The following is a 23,617-nucleotide window of genomic DNA, read 5'->3' on the forward strand; positions in this document are numbered from 1 at the left end:
AGAGCATCTTTTTTAAAGTGAATATACAATTTATTTAACATTCAAACTTCATTAAGACATGTGCAATATGGCAATTTTACTGGGGGTTTCACCCTACCTAGGATATGATTGCTTGCTGGGGCTTAGCAACAGGGTCCAGTTCACACTTAGCACTAATTAAATACTTTATTGAATAAATACAATACCAAACAAAATGCATTCAAATGCTTTCTAAAAAAAAAAAAAAATCAATTTTAAAGGCCTTTCTATTCAGGCTAATGACAAACACAATAAAGGCAGATATGCTAGTTTAACATAATTGGCTGATTTTATACAGCACTTATATCTTTTAGTCCACAAGTATATTATTAAATGATAGAGAACATCTAATACAACCATTTCTACAGAACTAGGAAATAAATTTCTAAGAAAGAAAGATTTTACAGACCCCATCTTTTATACCCACCCCAACAGTCTAACTCTAAAGAGGATAAAGCCGATGACTTTCCTCACAAGAGCTCACGACTAATGTCGCTTTGCTATCAAAATCTGTATTTCTGATCCGTTATGAGCATTGAGACAAGATCCAAATATTCCCAAAGAAGCACAATGCACGTTGTGATCGCCTATTCAGCAACAGCGAGCACTGCATTCAAATATATCTCATCCCAGGAATTAAATAAGGTCAGCCACATTCATGGGCATTTCCTCCACTGTAGTATTGTAGAAAGTCTCAATGTCACGAAGAATCCTCTTGTCTTCTTCAGTAACAAAGTTTATAGCCACACCTTTCCTCCCAAATCGACCCCCTCTGCCAATTCTGTATAAGAGAAAGAAACCAGCAATCAGAAAATTACTTCTTGCATACTTTTATGAACTACTGAACATGAGGATCCACTTGTTAACCATCAGCTGCTGTTTACTTATCAAGGTTATCGTGCTTCTAATTGGAGCACTAGCTGCTAAATCAATATCTAGAGAAAAAAATCTTCCTTTGCAGTTAGTGCCAAAAGGATTCAAGGCTTGTCTGGCTGCAAAATGAGATTTTATCAGGCGTCTTGAGCATTATTATAAAGCAGATGACAAGTATTGTGTTTGGGGTAGTGAAATTAAAGCCCATACCAAAGTGGGCCAGCCAAGAGCAGTTGTCAGCCTGGGACAGATGTAAACACCAGGAATAAAACAAAGAGAACAGTTATGTAATCCATTTCGACGCACTTCTGGAACTGTAAACTGTAAATACAAATGCTGCAAGGTTAACTATTTTCTAAAACTCACAACTTTTTTTCCAGTGGGAAAACTAATTTTGGTATGGTAACCCAAACTTATCACTGCTTTTTTTTGCTCAGTTTCACACGTTATACTCAAAATTACTCAAACGTGTTTACCTCGAAAACAGCTCTCTACCTTCCTATAGAAACCAGACAATACAACCACCTAATGCTCCCTAACAAATGCTAGCATACAAAATGCCTTGGCTGGAGCAACTTAAAATATCAAATAATCATGACAAAAGAAAAACAAATATAAATACCGACTCGCTCTTTATTCAAACAGTGTGCTGTTTCGCTTATGATTCCACGTCCTAAATTACGTCAACGCCGTTTCTGAGCGCCATCTCGTCATCAACTGCTGCTATCGACTCCTGTATTTTTTAAAAAGTCTTTTTTTACATCATATAACAAAGTACAATTCAATTTATTTAGGGATAAAGCCACTATAACTAAACCAGGGATCACTCAAATTGCTACCAGGCGACACCAAGAAAAATCCCAATTATAGAATCACCAAGAAAAAGCACATGGACAAAGAGCATCACTAAAAATAAAGCTCAAACATACGCTAAGACAACCAACAGATCTAAAGCAACCTGTTCAGTATTGTATGTGCACAAACTGGGCCAAAGAGTACAAGTTTTCCCACTTTGTTCTGACCAATCTTCCCAAGTACAATGTAAATTACATCTGTTACTATCTTTACTGACTATTCCCTGATGACAGTGCCTTTCATATAAAAAAAGAAATATGAATTTATTTCAAATATACAAAGTCAAGATGTTCTCACCTGTGAATATAGTTTTCACGATTGGTAGGTAGATCATAGTTTATAACCAAAGACACTTGTTGCACATCAATCCCACGAGCCTGAAATAAAACAGTGTATATTTCAGAGTCCTATTCAAAAACACTGGGAGATGCCTATATAATGTAGGCCACAAAATAGTAATGAACTATACAAAGCGGTATAGCCCACTGTGGAGCGTGGTCTTTTATTTTTCTCCCAAACAGCCCAATCTGGTAAAGGCTATTAAAAAAACCTTCCCAAATATATTAACTCTTGGTATATTACTTAAAAAACAGCAAAGTACATATATACTTACCAACAAGTCAGTAGTGATCAGAACTCGGCTTGACCCTGATCGGAATTCCCTCATGATAACATCTCTCTCTTTCTGGTCCATGTCACCATGCTGCAAATGAAAAAAACCTTAATTCAAGAATCACCAGTCAGGTCAACATTTAATTTTATGAACATGTATGAGACCAAGCGTCCCTGGCTGCTATAGGGGTATAGCAGACAGGTATAGGTAAGAAACAACTTTATTTTGAGCAGGGGGAACGACAACACAGCACTTAACAGCTATATTGTAGTCTGAATCCTGCTTAAAAATGAATATTCAATGTTTAGATTACTAAGAACATTTCTTACCAGAGCAGAAACTGTGAAGTCCCTGGCATGCATTTTTTCAGTGAGCCAGTCCACTTTGCGCCTTGTATTGAGAAAAATCACAGCCTGCGTAATGGTCAGTGTCTCGTACAAGTCACAAAGTGTGTCCAACTTCCACTCCTAAAGCATTTCAAAGAAAAAAACAAACTTAGATTTCTACTGTTCGTTAGAAATTCTTTCCATAAGTCTGTGTAATATATGTTGCACCAAATCTTAAGACAAAGGACACTGGACATTAAGAAAGAGGTCCACCCCAGTCTTTTTAGGATCCAGTGCAGTTAATTTTCTTCTTGTGTGTACTCTGCTAGCATTATTGCAAAAACCAAGATATGATCCTAGCTTCTGCAATTTTAGCACAGTGCTTATACAAGAAGGTAAAAATCTCTCGTAACAATAGACAAAATTACCTCTCTTTCAACATTAATGTAAAACTGTTTGATTCCTTCAAGGGTCAATTCTTCCTTCTTCACCAGAATTCGAATTGGATCTCTCATAAATTTTTTGGTCACTTCCAACACATCTGTTGGCATTGTGGCAGAAAGCAACACAACCTTAGAGAGGGAAAAAAATGTTGTCACGGAAATAGATAGCACAAAAAGAACAACAAAAAAAACAGAATAATGTTTGACACCAAGCGTCTCTTGTCTTATCATGGAATGAACTAGACAGAGATAGTAATGTATCAAATGCTTTAAGCAGGGGGAACGACAATAAAACACTTCAGTTATATTGTAACTGTACCTGCCTTAAACAAAACCTCTGAAGAGTGAAATAAAGCTTACCTGAATACTTGTATTTAATTTTTGGAAAATCTCATAGATTTGATCCTTAAACCCTCGGCTCAACATTTCATCTGCTTCATCCAAAACAAACATTTTGATCCATTTTGGAGCTGTTAATAACAAAGTCATATTGTATCATCTCTCCATTAATGAATTTGAGTCTAATAGTAAAAATAAACCATATTAAGATAATACTTACAAAGATATCTTCTGTTTAACATATCAAACACTCTCCCTGGTGTGCCAACAACAATATGTGGTGCTTCAGCCTGCAGTTTTTGCATTTCATTTCGAACATTTGTTCCACCAATGCAGGCATGACAAGTTGCTCCCATATAGTCTCCAAGTGCCAGAATCACCTTTTGGATCTAAAAAAATTTTAAAAATTAATTATTGTCCTGTAAAAGTATATACCGTGACTAACTTCCAAAGCATAATGGCAAGTTTTTGGTCTGTCAACAGCTTGTATGCATGCATAGCACAGAACTACTTCCAAGCTTAAAATGCAGATTGACCTAACTACTTCAAGATACAATTCTTTTCTGTCTTGTGCCCTGTCATAAGTTGGATCCTGCTGACCCAGATATCAAGTAATTAAGTAACATTTCCTACATTATTCTTCACTGTGTAAGGTGTAAACAGTGAATCAAGTAATGAATGTAATTACAGCTTGGGCAAATATTGATTTCTCCCACAGGGTATGGTGCCTTAACCTTAATAAAGCCTGCAGCTTTATTAGAAAGGTTTACTTCAAAGCCAATACAGCAGTGAGCTTTGAAAACATAGCATGCAACAGATGCATCACAAACTACTGAGACAGTCAAATGGTAACATGTCACTGCAGTTTTCATGTTGCACAACTGCATTCAAACTAAAAAACAGGTACAAATCTAGTTCACCCTAAACAGAAAGCTTTGGATTCACAATCTTTTGGTATACAACCCTAGTAAAACATACCTACACACACATTTCCTGCTTAACTTTGAACAAAAACTCCCTGCATGCATGGACAATTTAAAAAGGAGGGCTCTGAAAGGACCAATTTAAGCTGTTTTAAATTCTTGACAGTTGTGAAACCTGAAACCTATGCAACACGCAAGCAGTTTTTTTGAACTACACTATCAATACCTGTTGAGCCAGTTCTCTGGTGGGGGCCAATACTAGTGCTTGGGTCTCCTTGAACTCAATCTCCAACTGTTGCAGGATGGAAATAGCAAATGTGGCTGTCTTGCCAGTACCTGACTGAGCTTGAGCAATCACATCATACCCTAAAAAAAGTAGGATACATATTTACCGATCCCACATCAAATCGTCACTTCTACTTCACACCATGTATTCCAGTTGGAACATGAATTATGCCCAATATTCAAGTGATCAGCAATGAGTATTTTCTTCATTTCAGGTCAGTCCCGAAAGATGTTTGCCATCATTTCACTTTTAAGGAATACAAATAGGTGCTAGTAGTCCCCCAGAGGTTACTTTTCCCTTTTTTATGGTCCACATCAAGGTATAACAGTGAATTCTTTTTAAATGCCAAGAGTTTTCTTTTACCTTTAATACAGGGAATAATAGCTCTCTGTTGAATAGCTGAAGGCTTCTCAAAACCATAAGCATAGATGCCCCGAAGAAGAGACTCCTTTAAATTCATATCATCAAAGTTATCAACAATCTCATTCCAGTTGCTCTGTTAAGTTAAAAAAAATTACAAAACAATTAAGTAAGATGAAGACACTCACCTTTCAAGACCTTCAAAAATCCACACCCATTTCTTACCTCGATGACACCATCGGGGTCCATTCCCTCTGGGCCTCCATGTTCTCTGATGACAAGAACACCGCAGTTAGGCAACATCCCTTTCCCAAGCCACCTTAACCTTTTCAAACTTTGTCAATGCCCTCCCTACACGTGTAGTCTTAAAAGAGCAAACGAAGCAGATGCTGCAGGGCGCATTAGGAACCGTGGGCCTTCCCCAAGGTTCAGGGCTGTGGACAACTGTAAAAGCAGGCCCACAAATACTAATCAGCCCCCTTCCCCTTAGGCCAGAGCTCCAAATGCTCCCGTTTCGGCAGCGGAGGGTCTCGCGAGAGCTTCACGCCAGGAGCTCCGCCCCTAACTCTGCGCAAGCCGGGGTGATTGACGCCGGCGAAGGGGCCTGCAAAGGGCTATGCCAACGGTTCGCCGGCGCTCCAGCTGCAGGCCCAGGCCCCACTGTCTTCGGGCCACGGGGTGCGCGCCGCAGCGACCCACCGCCCTCAGCTACAGCCTAGGACCCCCAACTCGGGCCGTTGGCGGCAAATAAAGCTTTGGGACTGGGTTACACTACACAGAACGAGGGCTTTAAAACTAAATGTATACCTTGCTGCACTGGGAGGGGAAGCAGCCACTTTCCTCTAATGCGTTTGTCAGAAAAGACCCCCTTCACACTCCGTTTCCGGGCCCTCGCTCTCTCTACCCGCATCTCGGGGCCCAACCCATCATGGAAGCTTCTCGAAGGGCACATAGGGGCATAGTACCCCAAGGAAACGTCGATGTACCTGGAGTTTCGTGCCTCCAAGCCATCCACTACAATCTCTGGCGCTACGTAACCTTCACTATTCAACACCACCACCGGAAAGGCGCCATACCTGTTATAATCCGCGGAGCCACCAGACATGATCCGAAGAACCACTCAGCGACCGACTGAAAAGACAGCAGCACCCCGCCACCGGTTTTTTATAGGCTCGTGGCCGGAACCCGTTTCTTGCGGAGGAATTTACTTGTCTCTCATCGGTAGCCGCAAAATTGTGATCCTGAGGTCATTACCTCAGGTGAAATCCTAAGCGAGTCGATGAGAAAATACAGATTTCATAGTTTTTCGACTTTGCAGGATCGCTGGAAATCCTAGGATCGAGAGGAGGGCTGGAACTCTTTACTTCGCGGCGGAAGAATATTGCAGCAGGGAGACAAACACCGCTCCCCACCCGCCCTGCTCCTACGGGGTTTCCGCGTCCCCGACGCAGAGGCGGGCTGGGGAGCGGGGGCCCGCCCGGGAGGCGGAAGCCTGGGGCGCGCGGTTAACTCGCGGCCGGGCGCCCGCGGGCCCCGCTCCGAGGTCGCAGCCGGGGGTGAGGTAACGGAGGGACTGGCATCTCCGTGTTGTAGACTGGAGGAGAATCAGGTTATTCCGCCTCTTCTCACCACTATTTAATTTGACGGTAAAGAGCCGCCAGGCGTTTAACCCCATCATTTAACATCCATTTAGATCTTGAAAGTGTGAGACCCCTGCTAGGGAAAATGTCGGCCACCCAGCACATGCCAGAAAATCCGGTTTGCCGGTACATTTTGCAGAGAGACAAAAAGAAAATAAAAAAAATTTCTATTGCCATTTACAGATGTCTCCGAGTAACAACTCTGTTCGCCTCTTGTTGCTTCTGGTCTTTTCAAAATAATGCTAATGATTTTAACATAACAGGTGGTGTAAGGAAAGCCTGATAAAGTCATTATTAACTTTGGCACATGGGTAGAGGTTTAGAACCAAGTAAGCAGAAATTTTAATGATACTTCTGGCAGATACAATTCCATGCCACTTTGGGACCAAGTAAGTTTGGGTTCCTTTTTTTTTTTTTTTTTTTTAAGGCTTTGAGTTTTAATTGCCTATGGGTAGTGAAATGTTGATTAACTGAAATTCAGAGCAATACAAATCTTGCTGCTTGCTTATCTAAACTTTATGGCTTCTTAAGTCTCAAAGATTTTCATTTAGCCTGAACACAAGCCCCTTATTAAGAATAAAAATGTTTGATCATTGAAGTTTAAAACAGTCCTACTGAGTGCATCATGACTACTCAAGAGAACGTTTTCACGTTAATTCAGAAAACAAAGTCTAATTACTGAAGCAACTGATTCAATTTCCTATATTATAGAGGAGATCTGGCTCTAAATAACATTTTAATTTTTAAAAATCATATATGTACTTGAAAATTGCCAGGAACTGTAACAAAAATTAATACCAAAATGACAAAGTGGACCTGGCTCTTGGTCTAAAGATGCTGCTTCTCATTCTTTGTGATGGTCTGTAATATTCAAATCCAGATTTGAGGTAATGCCAGACATTTCTGGAGAAGGATGGTGGTCAGAGAACCTTATTGTCTCATTCAAAAACTACTAAAAAAACAATACCCTGAAATCTAAGAAAGTGAGGAAAATACTAAATCAGAAAGGGCACCAACTGCTTAGTCTTACTTGAGTTTTAGTTTGGTAAAATCAAGTGATCATGGGCTGAAATCAATCAGCGATTAACACCTATTTGTGGAGTATTTTCTTTAGGACTAGCATTACCACTAGATACTGTGAAGGATTTTCCAAAGTCTCTTAAGAGGAAATGATCAAAGGGCTAACCTTTAGGTTACAAGCACTGATGAAGTTTCAAGATAAAAAAGAATAATGTAGTCAGAAACTCAGATCTACAATATCTGTAACCCCACAATGTATTCCTAATAAGTGCTGTGCTTACCACATTTGTATGTGCTTACTAAATAATAAGGAACATTAGGTAATAAGTGAATTAATGATCAAAGCATATGCTTTAACAACGTTCTGCAGATCTACAAAGAGCATTCACACTCTGAAATTAAAGATAAATGTTTCTCTTTACCAGGGATCTAAAATTAGATTGCCTTCTAAAAGTCAACTATAGATGCTTCTTACCCAGCCTGGCACCTGTGAGACCTCAAATAATGCAAAAAGTCACATTTCCTGTATGAGCCATCCAATTTAGCCTTGCTCTTCAGTAACCTCACCTGACAGTTACAATCCCATCTAGCAGCTATGAGCTGACATTCATCAAAGGAAGCATGGAATTGGTGCAAATTTGTCAGTGCTACATGGAAAAACAATAGCAAAACCTTTAATGAATATGTTCTGTTGGCAGTGACATCTTCCTAATGAAATACCATATAGTCTCATCATTCGGGAAGCATTTGTGTGCTATCTTGAGATTCTTACATTAAGTCCATCAGTGGATTTTAAGCGATAGCCACACAACAGTATGTTGGTAATTTATTGATATATAAAAAGTTTGTTAATGTATATGTTTTGGATCTAATTATTACTTATTAATGTTCTTTATTATTTAGTAAGGAAACTGCATAATACCTTCTGCTCCTACATCTGTAATTTTAGTGTTTGAAAAGAATTGCCTCAAGCAGGATAGGAGTGGTAGTTAGTGCTGCTACTCATCTCTTTTTTATTCTTTAGTTGCTGGAGGAAATGAGAGGATAGATTCTGCCTGTAGGTAGGCAGCATCCCTGAAGCAATTTGGAAGGAGGCACTCACTGCCATGTTCTTCATAACTTATAAAACCACTGGCATGAAAATAGGTAAAGGTAATAAAATTGAAGAAAATGGAGAAAACTGAAAAGGATCATGGAAGGAACTATTGAACTTTATAAGGTCTAACTTTGAATCCATTTTTCCAAGGTTATTAAATTCTACTGGGTAACCAAAATGCATGTTTTCCTACCCTTACATAGAGATTCAATAAAAGTACATTCTGTATTTCAAATCAAGAAATATAAACCTGTGTTATGGGTGTAGCTCAGGGGAAAGGGACATGCTTAGCATTCATGAGGCTCTGGGTTTGATTCCCAGCACCGTACATACACAAAATGTGGTGTGCATAAAAACTGATGCAGTTTCAAGGTTCTATAAGAGCAGACCAGACACTTTTTCTTTATATCTTTCTTTTTTTTTTTTTTTTTTTTTTTTGTACTGGGGATTGAACCCAGTACTTTGAGCTTGTTAGGGAAGTGCTCTAATTATAAACTCAAGTTCTATTTGAAATGCAGATACCTGTGGACTCTGATCTCCCACACAGATTCATTAGATTTGGTCTGATGTGGGGCCAGCTTTTTGATCTGAAAATGTTTAAATCTACTAAAGAGTTGCCAGAATAAAGCAATGAATGACAAACATGTCACAATTACCAATTGTTAAGAGTTTATCACATTTGCTTTCTTTGTTCTAATTATGTTTAAAGTCACAGATGCAATGACACTTCACTCCTAATTCTTCAGCCAGACATCCTTTACATCTTAAAATAAAATTATTCTCCTTTCATAAAACTATAAAAATACCATTACACCCAAGAAGTTTACTATTGATATAAGAATATGTCTAAAATCTGTCTATATCCAAAATTTCTTAAATGTTCCAATGACATACTGTAGTTTCTTATGTTTTCAATCTAGGATCCAATCAAGGATCACACATATTTAATGGTCCTGTCTCTTTAGCCTCTTTTAATCTGGAAGAGTACCTCCTACTTTTTCCCTGTGTTTTATGACTTTGACATTTTTTTTAGATTCCAGGACAATTCATTATTCTTTGTTTTAGAATGTACCACATTTTTAATCTTTCTGATTTCTCCCTCATTATTAGATTACATTTCTACATTTTTGACAAGTGTGCTATGTATAAGTTGTGAAATGTCCTCAGTCCATCCCATCAGGAGGCACAGCACATAATGTTAGATTTCCTAGTACCCCTTTGTGATTTTCATTCAGGTTAATCCACACTTTGAAAAATCCTGCTTTAAACCTTGCAATGTTGTGTTTTGTTTTGAAGTCATCAAACTCTAGTAGAGTTTTGTATTGTCAGCTCTAATCCTTTATTTGAACTGCTAAACCCGTCAACAAAAACAACCATTAGTATATGGCACCACGTGGGTCCTTGCAGGCATCAAGAAAAAGGACAGAATTCTCAACTTGGATCCAATTGAGAAAGGAAAATAAGCACATCAAAACAATTTAAGAGAACAATTGTCAATCAGAAGACCAAAGAGCAGAAAATTTGTCAAGACTTAGTGGGAAAACAGATGTACTTCTATTCTATGGTGGGAGTTTTAATTTGTGTAACATTTTTATGATATTTTGGCAATATGAAGAATTAAAATGCACATATTAATTTCCCCAAGTATTCAAGTTAGTAATCTTAAGCTATGCATTACTAACACAAGAAACCAGAACCCAGCTCCTCCACTTCATCATCCCCACAGTGAACAAGGATGTTTCTTTCTTCATCATTGTATTGTATTGTATTGTATTGTATTGTATTGTATTGTATTGTATTTATTTTGAGGTGGGTCTCACCATATTGCCCAGGCTGGTCTTGACCTCCTAAGCTCAAGTGCTCCCTCCACCCTCAGCCTCCTGAGTGCTGGGATTATAGACATGTGTCACTGGGCCTGGTTCCTCATTATTTTAATGGAAATAACCTAAGTATGTATCAAAATGACATTGATTAATAAATGGTATACACACATATTAGCCATTAAAAACAATGTGGTCCTCTTTTGCTTTTAGGAAATGGAATGGATTTATTTTTTCCCTATTTTTCCTCCTAAGTACAATTTAAAAGGCTAGATAGTATATAAAGCAAACACAAAAAGACTCTGAGAGGCATACAAAAGATAAACTGGCTAGGAACCTTGAGACTGAGTTGGTGGTAAGTTCCCTGCAGTTTCTTCTTGTTTTTTTTACATCCCAGATTGAAACAGAAGCAGCCAGCAACCCAGAAAAACCAATAGGCACAGACAAGAAAAACTCCCAACAAAAATCAGCTGTCTCTATCCAACCAACCAGTAAAGAGGCATCCTAGGAAGAACAGTTTTAGGCATATCACATTATTTCAGTCTTAACACCACAAAAGAAACTGGGTCCTACCCATAGCCATGCCAGCAAAGGCCAAGTATCCTGTCATCAGTATCACAACTACCACCACCTCCACATTGTTGGAGGAGACCACAAGGGAACCTGGACTTCTGGGATACCTGGCAATAACTAAGATGCTCCTTACCATTCAAATGGTGTGGTATCAGAGGACGCCTGATGGAAAATCAGGACTTAAACATCATACAATGGCAGCGAAGCCCCAATACCAGCCTGTCAGTAACAAGAGGTATCCCCTCTGAAATGTGTGAGGGGGTGCCACCTTTTGGCAATGGAGAGGGGTGCTTTCCTTCCAAACCAGAGCCTTGTTTCAGCCTAGAGAACTAGCTGAAACAGAATTAATTAAGCTCTAATAAGCAATTGAAAAGATAATATTACAGATTGTAAGAGAAATGCAATCAAAACCACTATCAATTCCACTTCACATCCATTGGGGGAGATATAAAAATAATAACAAGAAGCTAGAGTGTATATCTTAGCAGAGCACTTTCCTAGAACAGCAAACACACACACACACACACACACACACACAAATAATAACATTATTGGTGTGGGAAAATAGCAATTATTGGTCTGGAAGTTGGAAAATTGAAAACCTAATTCATTGCTGTTGGGAATGTAAAATGGTGTATCCACTGTGGAAAATATTAAACAGAGGATACCCTATGATCCACCAATTCTATGTGTGAGTGTATCCTCAAAAGAATTGAATGCAAGGCCTCAACCAGGTTTTTATACCAATGTTTACAGCAGCATTATTTAAAATATACAAAAAAAAAATGCAAACAGCCGAAACATCCATTGATGGATCAAAAATAAATAAAATGTGTTTTATACACATAATGGAATATTATTCAATCTTAAAGAGGAATGAAATACTGATATATGCTACAATATGGCAGGACATAGTCTTTTTTAGAACTTTTGAGGACATCATCCTAAGCGACACAAGCTAGATACAAAAGGACAAAAATTGTATGATTCTGCTTAGGTGAGCATACAAACAGTAAAATGGTGGGGTGAGGGGAGGACAAGGAGTCATAATGGGTACAGAGTTTCAGTTCTGGGAAAAAGGTTTGTAGATGGATAGGTGTTCATATTTGCACTACATTGTGAATATACTTAATACCTCAGAATTGCCCACTTACAAATGGTTAAAACTTTTATGGTGCATGCCTATAATTCCAACTACTTATTAGAGAAAAGCAGGAGGATCTAGAGTTTGAGAACTTAGCAAACTCCATCTTAAAAAAATATATGTTATGCAAAATTTTATTTTTACCATAAAAATTGTTTTTAAATGTCTTAATCTAATAATCTATCAGAATGAAATTCTCCCCCCTCCAACATGTGGTTCTAGGTTAACTGTCTTAAAAAAGCAATATACTGAGAGAGAGAGAGAGAAAAAAAAAAAACACCCCTAGAGTCACATAGCCATATAAGAGCATCCAGGTTTCAATAGAAAAATCACTATGAAAACAATCAGGAAGGTCTCAACCTGATTGAAAAAGATAATAGATGCCATCCCAGAGATGTTAAAATTGTCAGATCAAGATTGTAAAGCAACCATGAAAAAAATAAAATGCTTCAATGACTAATTATTCACACACTTGAAACAAATGAGAAATAGAAAGAAAAAGTTAATTGTATTCATCCTTAAAATGAAAAACCTTTGCTTATTCACTCTTCTCCCTTTCTCTCTTCTCTCTTTATTTTATTTTTTTTTCCCCTAATGCCAGGTAGGTCTTAATGACCTGGGACTGGGACACATAGAGTGGGGACCCACAACCATGGTGTGTGTTGGGGGGGCTGAGATTAAAGATAATTGAGGTTCTGGCTGTGCAGGATGAAGCTGAGCTGAGGGCCAGGTTACTTGGTAGGTGCAAAGTCCAAACATGTATGCTGGTCACACCTGCATGGGGAGCTGGAGGTACGTAAGGAGTCCAGGGCCAGGTGAAGAGCCTGGGGATATAGGGACACAGGAAAGAGAAACCAGAAAAGTCAGTTTTGTATTAATATGTTCCATCTGTTTTTCAAGGAATAGAGTACTACAAGGCTAGAGAAACCCTGTCTGGGGAGGAAAGTGACCCAGCAGGACATAGTCTATGACTGTGGCTGAGATAGGTACTGTGCATCAGGAAAAACTGAGCTGCTCAGCCATGCTCACCAGAACTGTAGACTGGTCAGAATCATTGGCAGGCCACCTCGCCCAAGGCAAGGAGAGTGCTGAGCAGCCCCAGTGACACCACCAAGACTGCCAGACTTGCCCATGCTCTGGGGGCCCTGCAAAAGCAGCTGCTGAGCCCAAGGAATACAGGATGTAAGCAATTGGGGTGGGAACATCTGTATGGCTGTCAGCTATCCTGGGCAGCTTGTGCCCTACAGTACTCCCTGCATGCAGAGGAGGTGAGTTCAGGTAAGAATAGTCAGCATCAGCTGGGACACAGCTGAAGTCACAGTGTTTATGGGGTTCTGCTTCCTTTGTATCCAAGTTTCCTCATAGAAACTTTCTTGAGCTGGAAAAAAAAAAAAAAAAGGTACTTCTCTGTCAGACCTAAAGCTCCTGCAACTTCAGAATTTGCTTCTTGGCAGCCTCTGATGACATTTTCCTCTTCCACCTCCTTTTTCTTCCTTTCTCGTGTTCTTCTTCCATCTTCTCCATCATTTACACCTTTTCTTCCCGCCCCTCAGGTTCCCCTCCACCACCATGCAGCGCAGCGCAGCTTCCCAGCCAGTGGTGGGAAAGTAGGGGGCGACCTGGAGCACCGGGTGCGTGCTGCCGGGGACACTCTGCCTAACAGACCGTGATGGAACCTGCGGGGAAGCGGGCGCTTGGGAGAACCGCGCCCCGCCTCTGGTCCAGCTGGCCCCGCTGATCACTGTGGGGCACCAAGCACACGCCAACCGCACAGTCAGCAGCCAAGGTGGCCACAGCTACAGCGGGTGCAGAAATACCTTGGCCTTTGAAAGACCCAGTTAAATTAAGGATTAAAAGACAAGTCTCAGATTGGGAGAAGGTATTTGCAAACCACATAACTGACAAAGTATTAGTATTTAAAATATATAAAAACTCTCAATAACTTAACAGTAAAGCAAAAAATCCTAATACAACAAAAGTAAAAAAGATTTCACTCAAGAGAATATACAGATGGCAAACAAGCACGTGGAAAGATGTTTAATAGTAGCCATTTGCAAAACACAAATTTTGAAAAATGTGAGATTATCTCTACACAACTTAGAATGTCTTAAATTTAAGAAGCGACAATACCAAATTCTGGCAAGAATGCAGAGAAATTGGATCTCATACAGGGCTATGGGAATGTAAAATGGTACAACCACTCTGGAAAACAATTGGGTAGTTTAAAAATAAAACTAAACATGCAAACATCATAGGATACAATCCAGCAATATCACTTCTGGGCATTTAGCTGAGAGAAATGAAAATTTATGTTCACACACAGACTCATACATGAATGATCATAGAAGATTTATTTATAAATAGCCAAAAGCTGAAAACAATCCAGTTATTTATCAACAGTGTGTGCTTAAACTGTGTTGTATCCACACCATAGAATGCTACTTAGTAATAAAAAAGGAGAATATATTCATTGACATATACAACAACCTGGATGAATGTTGAAACCATCATGCTGAATAAAGAATCCCAGAAGGTAACCTGTTACATACTGCATTATTCCATCTATATGGCATTCTTTTGTTTGTTTATTTGCTTGTTTGGTACAGGGGATTGAACTCAGGGGCAGTTGACCACTGAGCCACATCCCCAGCCCTATTTTGTATTTTATTTAGAGACAGGGTCTCACTGAGTTGCTTAGCACCTCGCCTGTCCTTTGCTGAGGCTGGCTTTGAACTCACAATTCTCCTGTGTCAGCCTCCCTAGCTGCTAGGATTACAGGTGTGTGCCACTGCACTCTCCCTATCTGGCATTCTTGAAAAGATAAAATTATAAAGATAAAATGGAAAACAGTTTACTGGTGGCCAGGAGTGGGGGAGGGATGATGGTAGAAGAAAAGTGGGTGTGGCTATAAAAGGGCAACCTGAAGATCCTCATGATTGACTTAACTACATCCTGATTATAACACTATACTGCAGCTTTACCAAGAGTTACCATCAGTAGAACAGGCTAAGGAGCACTAGCTCTTTATATTATTTATTATGCTTGCATGTCAATCTAACATTTTCTCAAAATAAATGATTTAATTAAAAAAAAAAAAAGAATGATGGCTAAAGGTATCATGGTACCCTGGATTAGATCCCGGTGTAACATAATGGCATTAGTGAAAAAAATTGTAACAATGGTAGTGAGGTAACCAGATCTATGTGTACCAAAATGGAAAGATTTTAAAGATATTGTAAATGTAAAAAGCTAGTTAAGGGGCTGGGGTTGTGGTTCAGGGGTAGAGCACTCGCCTAGAATGTGTGAGGCCCTAGGTTCGATCCTCAGCACCATATAAAAATAAATAAATAAAATAAAGGTATATGTTTAAAAAAAAAAAAAAAAGCTAGTTAAGGATTGAGATGAAGATCAGTGATAGATCACTTGCCCAGTGTACCCAAGGACCTGAGTTCAATCCCTAGCACCTCAAAAAAGAAAAAAAAATCTAGCTCAAGAAATTATTGTTAATAAGATTCTATCTGTGGTTTAAAATGGATAGATATACACATAGGAACCATGTATTATATAAAGTTATTTTAAACTTTTCTACAACAAAAATATCCTCTAAATATCTTTATTTAAAGAGAGTACAAATGGAAGAGGGGAAAAATCTACTTTTTACTGGCAAGTACTGTTCAATTTATATATATGTATATATATAAACTATATATAGTATATAAATGTATACATACTATATATATAGTACTATAAATATATATTACACTTATAATTTTTAAGATAATCATTACTAGATGTCATTCTTTTTAAAAAAATATTTTTTAGTGGTTAATGGATCTTTATTTTATTTATTTATATGTGGTGCTGAGAATCAAACCCAGTGCCTCACACATGCTAGGCAAGTGCTCCACCACTGAGTGACAACCCCATCCCTAGGGTGTCATTCTTTACATTCAGGCAAATCTAAACATATCTTGCTTAGTATAAAGGATATGTTAATGTGTAATCGTTTTTTATTACAGGGGTAGTGTGTTTCCTTTAACAAATAACTAATAAAAAACTTATTTAAAATAATTTGTCATGTGATTTAATTTGTAAAAGTGTGTCACTTGTCTCATTCCTTTTCTCTCTTAAAACTTACTCTCTTAAGGGGCTGGATTGTGGCTCGGTGGTGGAGTGCTCGTCTAGCACATGCGAGGTCCTGGGTTCAATCCTCAGCACCACATAAAAATAAATAAAATAAAGGTATTGTGTTCAACTACAACTAAAAAATAAATATTACAAAAAAAAAATCACCCTTTTAAGAGAAGCTCAAAAACCTCCTGTTAGGATAGCCTTAGGCCTGAGCCTAAGCAACTCCATTTTAAAACCACCAGCTTAAACTTTAACCTGCAGTTTCAGCAGGCACATCCACAGATCCCTCCCCAAGGGCCTCAAACAAGTTACTTCTCCTCACCTTGATAAAGAGTGTGAAGCCCTACCAAGCTGTCCTCCTCTGATAAGAGGGAAAGATGAGAAGATCAGGGTGGAACCACCAGACCAGATGTTTCTGACCTCAGGGTAAATGATGCCATTGAGAAATCCAGTGGTAATTGATAAGCATTGAAAGGGGGAGTCAAAAAAACCCCAAATTTAGTTTAAATGATAGAGCAAATGAACAGGGATTCAGCCAGCTGAAACAAGGATGCATTCTAGTGGAGAGCCTGAGAGGACCTGTCATTCCATCACTTGTCGTTGTTCCTGAGCCTCTGCGTGAGCCTTACCGCTCTCAAACTCTACAGCCTCATCTGGACCCTGATGAGAGCCGCAACTCCTCCCTATGACCCCCTCCTCATACGGTCGTTTACTCCACGCCAGGAAAAGCCTGCCTTGGTTCCTGACCTGGTCACTGCGGTCTGAGTGAGTGTGCATCTGCTGGACTTAAAGCCTAAGGCTTAAGACTTCTGAACTTAGCAAGCAGAGGAAATGCCTGTCATTAGCCTATCATGATTAAGTGTATTTTGCAGTGCTTAGAATTAATCTAGAATTGTTTGCTGTGGGTTAATTAATCTAGAATTGTTTGCTGTGAATTGATTATGTCTATTGCAGTGCCTAGCATTAAGGATTGTCGTTTTCTTGATTATGAACCTATAGAGTGAAACTGTATTGAGTAATTTGAGTGAAGAAAGCATTCAAAGGGGCAGAAGCAGCACGTGGACATTCTTTATTTCTCCCCTCAACTGCACAGGTCGCAATTTTGCCCCCTCACGACACTCCTCCTCCACTACGCCCTCCCTGATTACCCCAGAAATAAAGTAAGTTCTTCCTTGGACTCCCATAGCCATGGTGTTACACATATGTACTAGTTTATAGTTTAGAATATGTATTTCATCTCTTCAACCACAGTGTACACATCTCAAGACGAGGGATTCAGTTTGATTCACCTTTGGATCCCCCATACGTGAAGCCCAATGCCTTCATGCTTGCATTAGTATTCTATCACTGCTGCAACTACCACTAACTTGGTGCCTAAAAACAACAACCTACAGTTGTACAGATCAAACATAGAAATTGGTCCCATAAAACTGTAAATGAAGCAGTCAGCAGAGCGTTGTTTCTTCTGGAGGCCACATTACTATGCCTCTGTCTTTGTCATCTCTTTTACTCTAACCCTCCTGCCTCTCCCACCTATTATTATTATTATTATTATTTTGGTATTGGGGACTGAACCCAGGGAAGCTTTAACACTAAGCCAAATCCACAGTCCTTTTCATTTTTTATTTTGAGACAGGGTTTCAATTAAACCTTCTTTTTTCCTTTTTCTCAAAACCATGTCCTCATTATCGGATTGTCATCAGGGACAAGGACCAAGCTTTTGGCAAGAATTTTATTGCTTTGCTAGCTGTAAGGTCCTTGCTTAGCATCTAGGCGGCCATCTTAAATGACAGACGCCATTTTAAGGAAAAAGTTTCGCTTTCCCGCCCAAGGGCCTTTCTCAGAAAGGCCCACCAACCCTACCCTTCACCACCCACATTAGGACCCACCAGGCTCTGATTCCTGAGCTTCTCCCCTAAAAGTCCCAGAACCCAAGCCTGTTTTGCCTCTCTCTCCTATAGAGAGTTGGCCTTTAGTTGTCAGCTCTGACAAATAAGCTCTTGTGTGGATCTCTGCCTGGTCTCCGTCTTTCATTTCTTGCTTACCTGTCTCTCGTTCCTCACTTTCCTTTCACTAGCAAGGAGAAACACAGGGGACTCCTGTCCCAGAGGCTGTGATTCTGACCACCAGCAGGAACAGGGGGCTTTTAAACAGGTGATTCAAAGGCTACATTCCATGTGTTCTCTGTTGGAGTTGTTACTCACTTGTTAATTTGGGAGATATTTCTGAGATCTTCTGGTACCATCCCCAAAGTCTGGATTACTTCCTTCATATGGTGGGTGTTTACTCAAGGACAATGAACTCTTGTCAAGGTTGGGGAAGAAAGGTAACCCTGTTTCTCCTGAGATTAGGTAGGGGGAAGAGATTAGGGAGGAGCAGGAGAGAGGAAGAGAAAGAAACATGTCCATTTTAAAAATAAGTTGCCGTGGCAAAGCAGCAAGGGTTATATTCAAAGAATATAGTGGACCACTGTTACAAGCTTTTTTTTTTTTTCTCAAAACCATGTCCTCATTACTGGATTGGCATTGGGAACAAGTGTTATGCTCGAATTTGGGACCCCCAAAAGACCACCAGAGATCAACATCAATGTAAGCAGCAAAGAGGCGTTTATTGCGAGCTAGCTCAGTCCCCTGTGCACACACAGCAACTGGTGATGCTGAGAGGCCCCAAGCCCAGGGTTTGCAGCAGTTTTATACACTCTTTGGGGAAGGCAGGGACTTCACATACATCATAGCATCTCTTAGCAAATCATCACATTCCGTGGGAAAATCAAATAACAACTCTAAAACATGATTAGCATATCAAGTGGCAGCAAAGAATCTGGAAAGGATTATTGGTTAGTTCACTTAAAAATGATTGGTTTAAACCATGAGGGTGTCGCAAGGGGCATACGTGCCAAGCTGCAGGGCTTCTGGTCACCACATCTAGGTGGGGGCCATCTGGAATTTCAGATATTTCGATATCTTGGCCTATTTTAGGCAATCACCATCTGTGTTCTGCAGAGCTTTCTGTGGTATTTCCTGACTTTAGGACTGCAGTAGATCAGTGTTAAGTTTCAGAGCAAAATGAGATCCCAAGTAAAATGAGGTTGCTTGGGTCTTTCACAAGGACTCAGTTTTTGACAACAATTTTACGCAGTAACTGAAATTTGCACCATGTCACAGAATGATGTTGGGGACTGGTGTTATTTTTAACTAGATTATCTTAACTGAAATCTGTGCATTTAAGAACCATGCAGGGGGAATGGAAGGACAGCAGAATAAAATAGACATTATTATTGCTGTGGTTATATATGTGACTGCAAGACCAATGTGATTCTGGCAACCTGTACACTCAGAAAAATGAGAAATTATATCCCATCTGATTCAAATGTATGATATGTCAAGATCATTGTATTGTCATGTGTAACTAATTAAAACAAATTAAAAAAAAAACATGCAAAGAGAGAATTGCCTATACTGTACTTTTTTCCTAATAGGACAGTGATCAATTGGCTTCTGGCAGAGGAGGTTTTCAATATGGGAGCTCTATTAGAATTGTTTCTTGGTCTTTGGAACCATTTCACTCTGGTCAAAGACAGATAAGTCAAGGTTAAACCTTGAATCACAAAGGTAAGCTTGTACTTAGGAGAAACAAAGCACAATCTAAAGTTTTTTAAAGAAGCAAACAAGTAAGCTGTGAAACAAGATCTTCCTGTTAACTCACAGGCTGATTGCCATCTTGAGGATTTTCCTTTCTCCTAAAGAGCTGGGGTAAAACCCAGGGTTTGCACATACTGGGGTTCTCTCTCACTGAGCCACACCTCCAGCCCCTCCTTTCTCTTGTTAGTCTCTCCTTCTTTCTCTTTATTTCTCTTTAGTCATCAAAACAATTCTTTTAATCAGAGATTCTTAAACTCCAGGCTTCAAAACTACCCAATTCTATTAAAACATGGATGGCTTGGAATTTGAATGTCTAACAAGTTCCTGGATAATGCTGAGGCTACTGGTCTGAGGACCGCACTTAGGAACCATTGCTTTTGATAATAGACCCAGGAATGGAATTCCAACCTTTTCATTAAATAGATCATTCACAGATTTTTTTTTTTCTATCAAAACCTTGTGGTTGGGCACTATGGCACATGCCTGTGATTCCAGCAACTGAAGGGGTAGAGGCAGAAGGATCACAAGTTTAAGGCCAGCCTGGGCCTGAGTGAGATACCTGCTATAAATGAGTAAGTAAGTATATATATATATATATATATATATATATATATATATATATATATATATATATATATATATTTTTTTTTTAAAGGGTGGGGATGACAAAAAAAAAATAAAAAGGAAAATTTGGGAGCAAAGGTGGGTGAAGAACAAAGTTCCCCTTCCTCTTGTCTTTTTCCAGTTTTGTTTCCTCAGACCCTTCTCCTGTCCACTCAGTCAGTCTGAACGAGTTCCACCCCAGAGTGATATCTCAGTAAAGGACAAAGCAGCCCGCAGGGGAAAGGAACGTCAATCAGGTGCCAGTGGAAACACCTGTCAATCAGCGAGATCTCTGGACTAATGCCTGTCAATCAGCAGGAACCCCTGGCCAATCCTGGGGTTCGGCCAGCTCCCCTGACCAACTCCAATGGGACAAGGGACCCTAAAAACACCTTTTCCTGTCCCAAGCCCTTCCCTTTCTGCTGTAAGCCCCATAAAAGTCCAGTCCAGCTAAGCTTCCAGAGGTTGCTCCTCAGACCCTTCTCCTGTCCACTCAGTCAGTCTGAACGAGTTCCACCCGGGAGTGATATCTCAGTAAAGCCTCCTTCGGTAGCCCTTTTAAAATCTGCCTCCTTTGGTGGCTGCCCGCCTCTCCTGATCTGACAGATACACTGTGAAAGAGAAGTCTTCTTCATTTCCCTTCCCCTCCAACTCCTCTCCCCAGAAATGCTACTCACTTCTTTACCCTGGGCAGTATTTCTGAACACTTTAATTCAGTTTATCCAAAATCCTTGGCCATTTGGCTGGCCCTTCCCTCCTGCTTTTCTTTTTTTTTTTTCCCCTCTGCAGTGTTGGGGATTAAAACCAGGGATTTGGTCATGCTAGGTAGGTGCTCTAACACTGAAATACTTCCCAGGCCCCTCTCTCCCTCCCTTCCTCCCTCCCTCCCTCCCTCCCTTTCTTATTCTTCTCCCTCTCTTGCTCCTCGTTCTTTGGCTTTTTATGATTTACTAATTGTTGGTTTCATGTTATCATGCCTTCCTCCAGTCTTTAATTTGTAACTGAAGAGGTATACTAGGTCATTCAATGAAAATTAAGTTTTTCCTTTTTCATCTTAAAAAATGTTTTTGAGAGTGTATGTGTTAGAACATAAAAGACACATTTTAATTTTTTTTATTAATAATCGAGTTATCTTTATATCATAATAGTTTTAATTTTGTTTTGGTCAAATATAAGCTCTCATGTAAACTTTAACTTTTCCACTTTGAAGTCATCTTTCCCAGTAAAAACTCCTTTTTAAGTCTCAGTCTTCTGAAGACTAACTTTAATCTATTTGCTGCATTTCCATAAATATAATTTTACTGCTGGGCACCTGTGGACAGTGTGGCAGCAAAGTGTTTGCCTTCTTCTGTCAGGCTTTATGGCTTAATGTCCCACTTTTCTTGATAATCTTTAAGATCATTTCTCTTAGATTCACATAGAGTTGTAGTGGTTTTTTGATTCTAATTATAGAAGCCCAGTTGCATTCTATTTATTTATTTGCATACTGGGGATTGAACTCAGGGCCTTGGACATGCTAGTCAAGTGCTCTAGCACTGAGCTATAACCCTATACCCCAACTACATTTGTGACACTTTACTGAGCTTTATTTTCTAATTTCCTCCTGAAATTGAGTTATACTGTATTTCAAAGACCTCTTCCAGGGAGGTCTCCCATTCTCTGTCATTGGTGACATTTCAACCCTAGTTTTCCTGGAATAGAAAGCTTTTACTAGTAAAGATTTCAGAAAGGCTGGAGTCACTTCTGAGGTCCTGGAGCTTTCTGGGTACATATGGGCTTTCCAGGGGCAAAAATTAGAGAAAGATAATAAAAGAAATTAGAAAACTCTTAGGTAAACTGAAATTACACAAAAGTCCTGCAAGAACACGGAACAGAAAGGAGGGAAATACTGTCATTAAAGAAGAAAAAGCATTTTCCCAGGGGCCATAGCCCTCATAAATACCTTCACCTATGCATTTATCCTCTGGGGGGCAGCAGTTCCCTGCAAAGGAGGGAAATGAGCTGGGAAGGAAGTTAGCCTCTTGGAGGAGAGACACTCCATTTCCCGTTTTACTAGAGGTGAGGAAAAACACTCTACAGGGGCTCCAGGTTCACAGAGTCCTCACTCACCTGACTAGGATTTACAAAATTAAGCTGAACCACCTCTCAAAGAAGTGGTTAACATGGTAGGAGCAGTGATGCACCCCATAACCCAGCAACTGGGGAGGCTGAGACAGGAGGATTCCAAGTTCAAGGCCACCCTCTTGGCAACATAGGGAGGCCCTAAGGAATTTAGCACGACCCTGTCTCAAATAAAAATTTTAAAAAGGACTGGGGATGTGACTCAGTGGGTTAAGCGTCTCTGGGTTCAATCAATCCCCACCACAATAACAACAAAAAGTGAGAACATTATTCATAAAGTAAGAATCCTGGGTCCCTCTGTGAGTTTGCTACTAGTGATATATGGGACTCCACCCATTTTATGGATCTATACTCATCATGGCTCAGAGATTACCACAACCACAGCAACAATATTTAATAAATTTTCTTCCTGTTTTCAGCAGTGTATCATTATTGAATGGCATTCAGATATTTATTATAAGTATATAATAATTTATGGGAATCAAATCTAAAGATACAAAAATGATCATGATATATTGAGATATATGTATTATACATCTATATATATAGGTAGCAAGAGAGAGAAAAATAGACAATACATATTGTCTCTATAGTATGATTCTTTTGTCTCTATAGTGTGTCTCTGTAGTATGATTCTTTTTTCTGGAAAACATATGCCTGAAGACTTTTGGAAAAGATCTTTCTGGAAAGCTATCATCAAAATTTCTTTCTTTCTTTCCTTCTTTCTTCTTTTTCTTTCTTTCTTTCTTTCTTTTTTGTAATTATAAATATTTTTTATTTGGGATTTTACAA

General features: G+C 39.4%; 1 protein-coding gene and 5 non-coding genes across 8 annotated transcripts; all 6 read right to left on the minus strand.

Annotated features, from left to right (window-relative positions):
* Window positions 1-6: 6 nt before the first annotated feature.
* On the minus strand, window positions 7-6,214 carry Eif4a2 (eukaryotic translation initiation factor 4A2). 3 transcript variants are annotated; one of them, XR_006855721.2, is made up of 12 exons: window positions 6,113-6,214; window positions 5,262-5,307; window positions 5,040-5,172; window positions 4,617-4,756; window positions 3,688-3,856; window positions 3,489-3,598; window positions 3,114-3,257; window positions 2,689-2,826; window positions 2,360-2,449; window positions 2,044-2,123; window positions 1,514-1,624; window positions 659-799 (listed from the first exon to the last, which is right to left on the minus strand). XR_006855721.2 is itself a non-coding variant. In XM_046462603.2 (11 exons), the coding sequence occupies exons 1-11, from the start codon at window positions 6,139-6,141 to the stop codon at window positions 655-657; spliced, it is 1,224 nt and encodes a 407-aa protein (XP_046318559.1). In that variant the 5' UTR covers window positions 6,142-6,214; the 3' UTR covers window positions 7-654. The 3 variants fall into 3 exon arrangements, 1 of the variants encoding a protein (XP_046318559.1); XR_006855722.2 differs by having other exon boundaries at window positions 660-799; window positions 1,518-1,624; XM_046462603.2 differs by lacking the exon at window positions 1,514-1,624 and having other exon boundaries at window positions 7-799.
* On the minus strand, window positions 2,184-2,323 carry LOC124105486 (small nucleolar RNA SNORA4). Its single transcript, XR_006855740.1, has one exon. It is a non-coding gene; the product is annotated as a small nucleolar RNA SNORA4 (small nucleolar RNA).
* LOC124105483 (small nucleolar RNA SNORA63) lies at window positions 2,513-2,644 on the minus strand. The gene has a single exon (XR_006855738.1). It is a non-coding gene; the product is annotated as a small nucleolar RNA SNORA63 (small nucleolar RNA).
* Window positions 2,903-3,082, minus strand: LOC124105488 (small nucleolar RNA SNORA81). The gene has a single exon (XR_006855742.1). It is a non-coding gene; the product is annotated as a small nucleolar RNA SNORA81 (small nucleolar RNA).
* LOC124105485 (small nucleolar RNA SNORA63) lies at window positions 3,327-3,453 on the minus strand. Its single transcript, XR_006855739.1, has one exon. It is a non-coding gene; the product is annotated as a small nucleolar RNA SNORA63 (small nucleolar RNA).
* LOC124105489 (small nucleolar RNA SNORD2) lies at window positions 4,857-4,925 on the minus strand. Its single transcript, XR_006855744.1, has one exon. It is a non-coding gene; the product is annotated as a small nucleolar RNA SNORD2 (small nucleolar RNA).
* Window positions 6,215-23,617: the final 17,403 nt, after the last annotated feature.

This window comes from Marmota monax, unplaced genomic scaffold (assembly GCF_021218885.2).
Source record: "Marmota monax isolate L192 unplaced genomic scaffold, Marmota_monax_Labrador192_F-V1.1 WCK01_AAM20220418_F8-fsc00100, whole genome shotgun sequence".
Classification (NCBI taxonomy): domain Eukaryota; kingdom Metazoa; phylum Chordata; class Mammalia; order Rodentia; family Sciuridae; genus Marmota; species Marmota monax.

Excerpts from the sequence above, each read along its gene's own strand:
- Eif4a2 (XM_046462603.2), bottom strand. The coding sequence starts at position 6,141 with ATGTCTGGTGGCTCCGCGGATTATAACAG. Across the intron at positions 2,827-3,113 it reads ACATTAATGTTGAAAGAGAG|GAGTGGAAGTTGGACACACT; the intron begins GTAATTTTGTCT and ends GAAATGCTTTAG. Across the intron at positions 800-2,043 it reads CGTGAAAACTATATTCACAG|AATTGGCAGAGGGGGTCGAT; the intron begins GTGAGAACATCT and ends TCTCTTATACAG.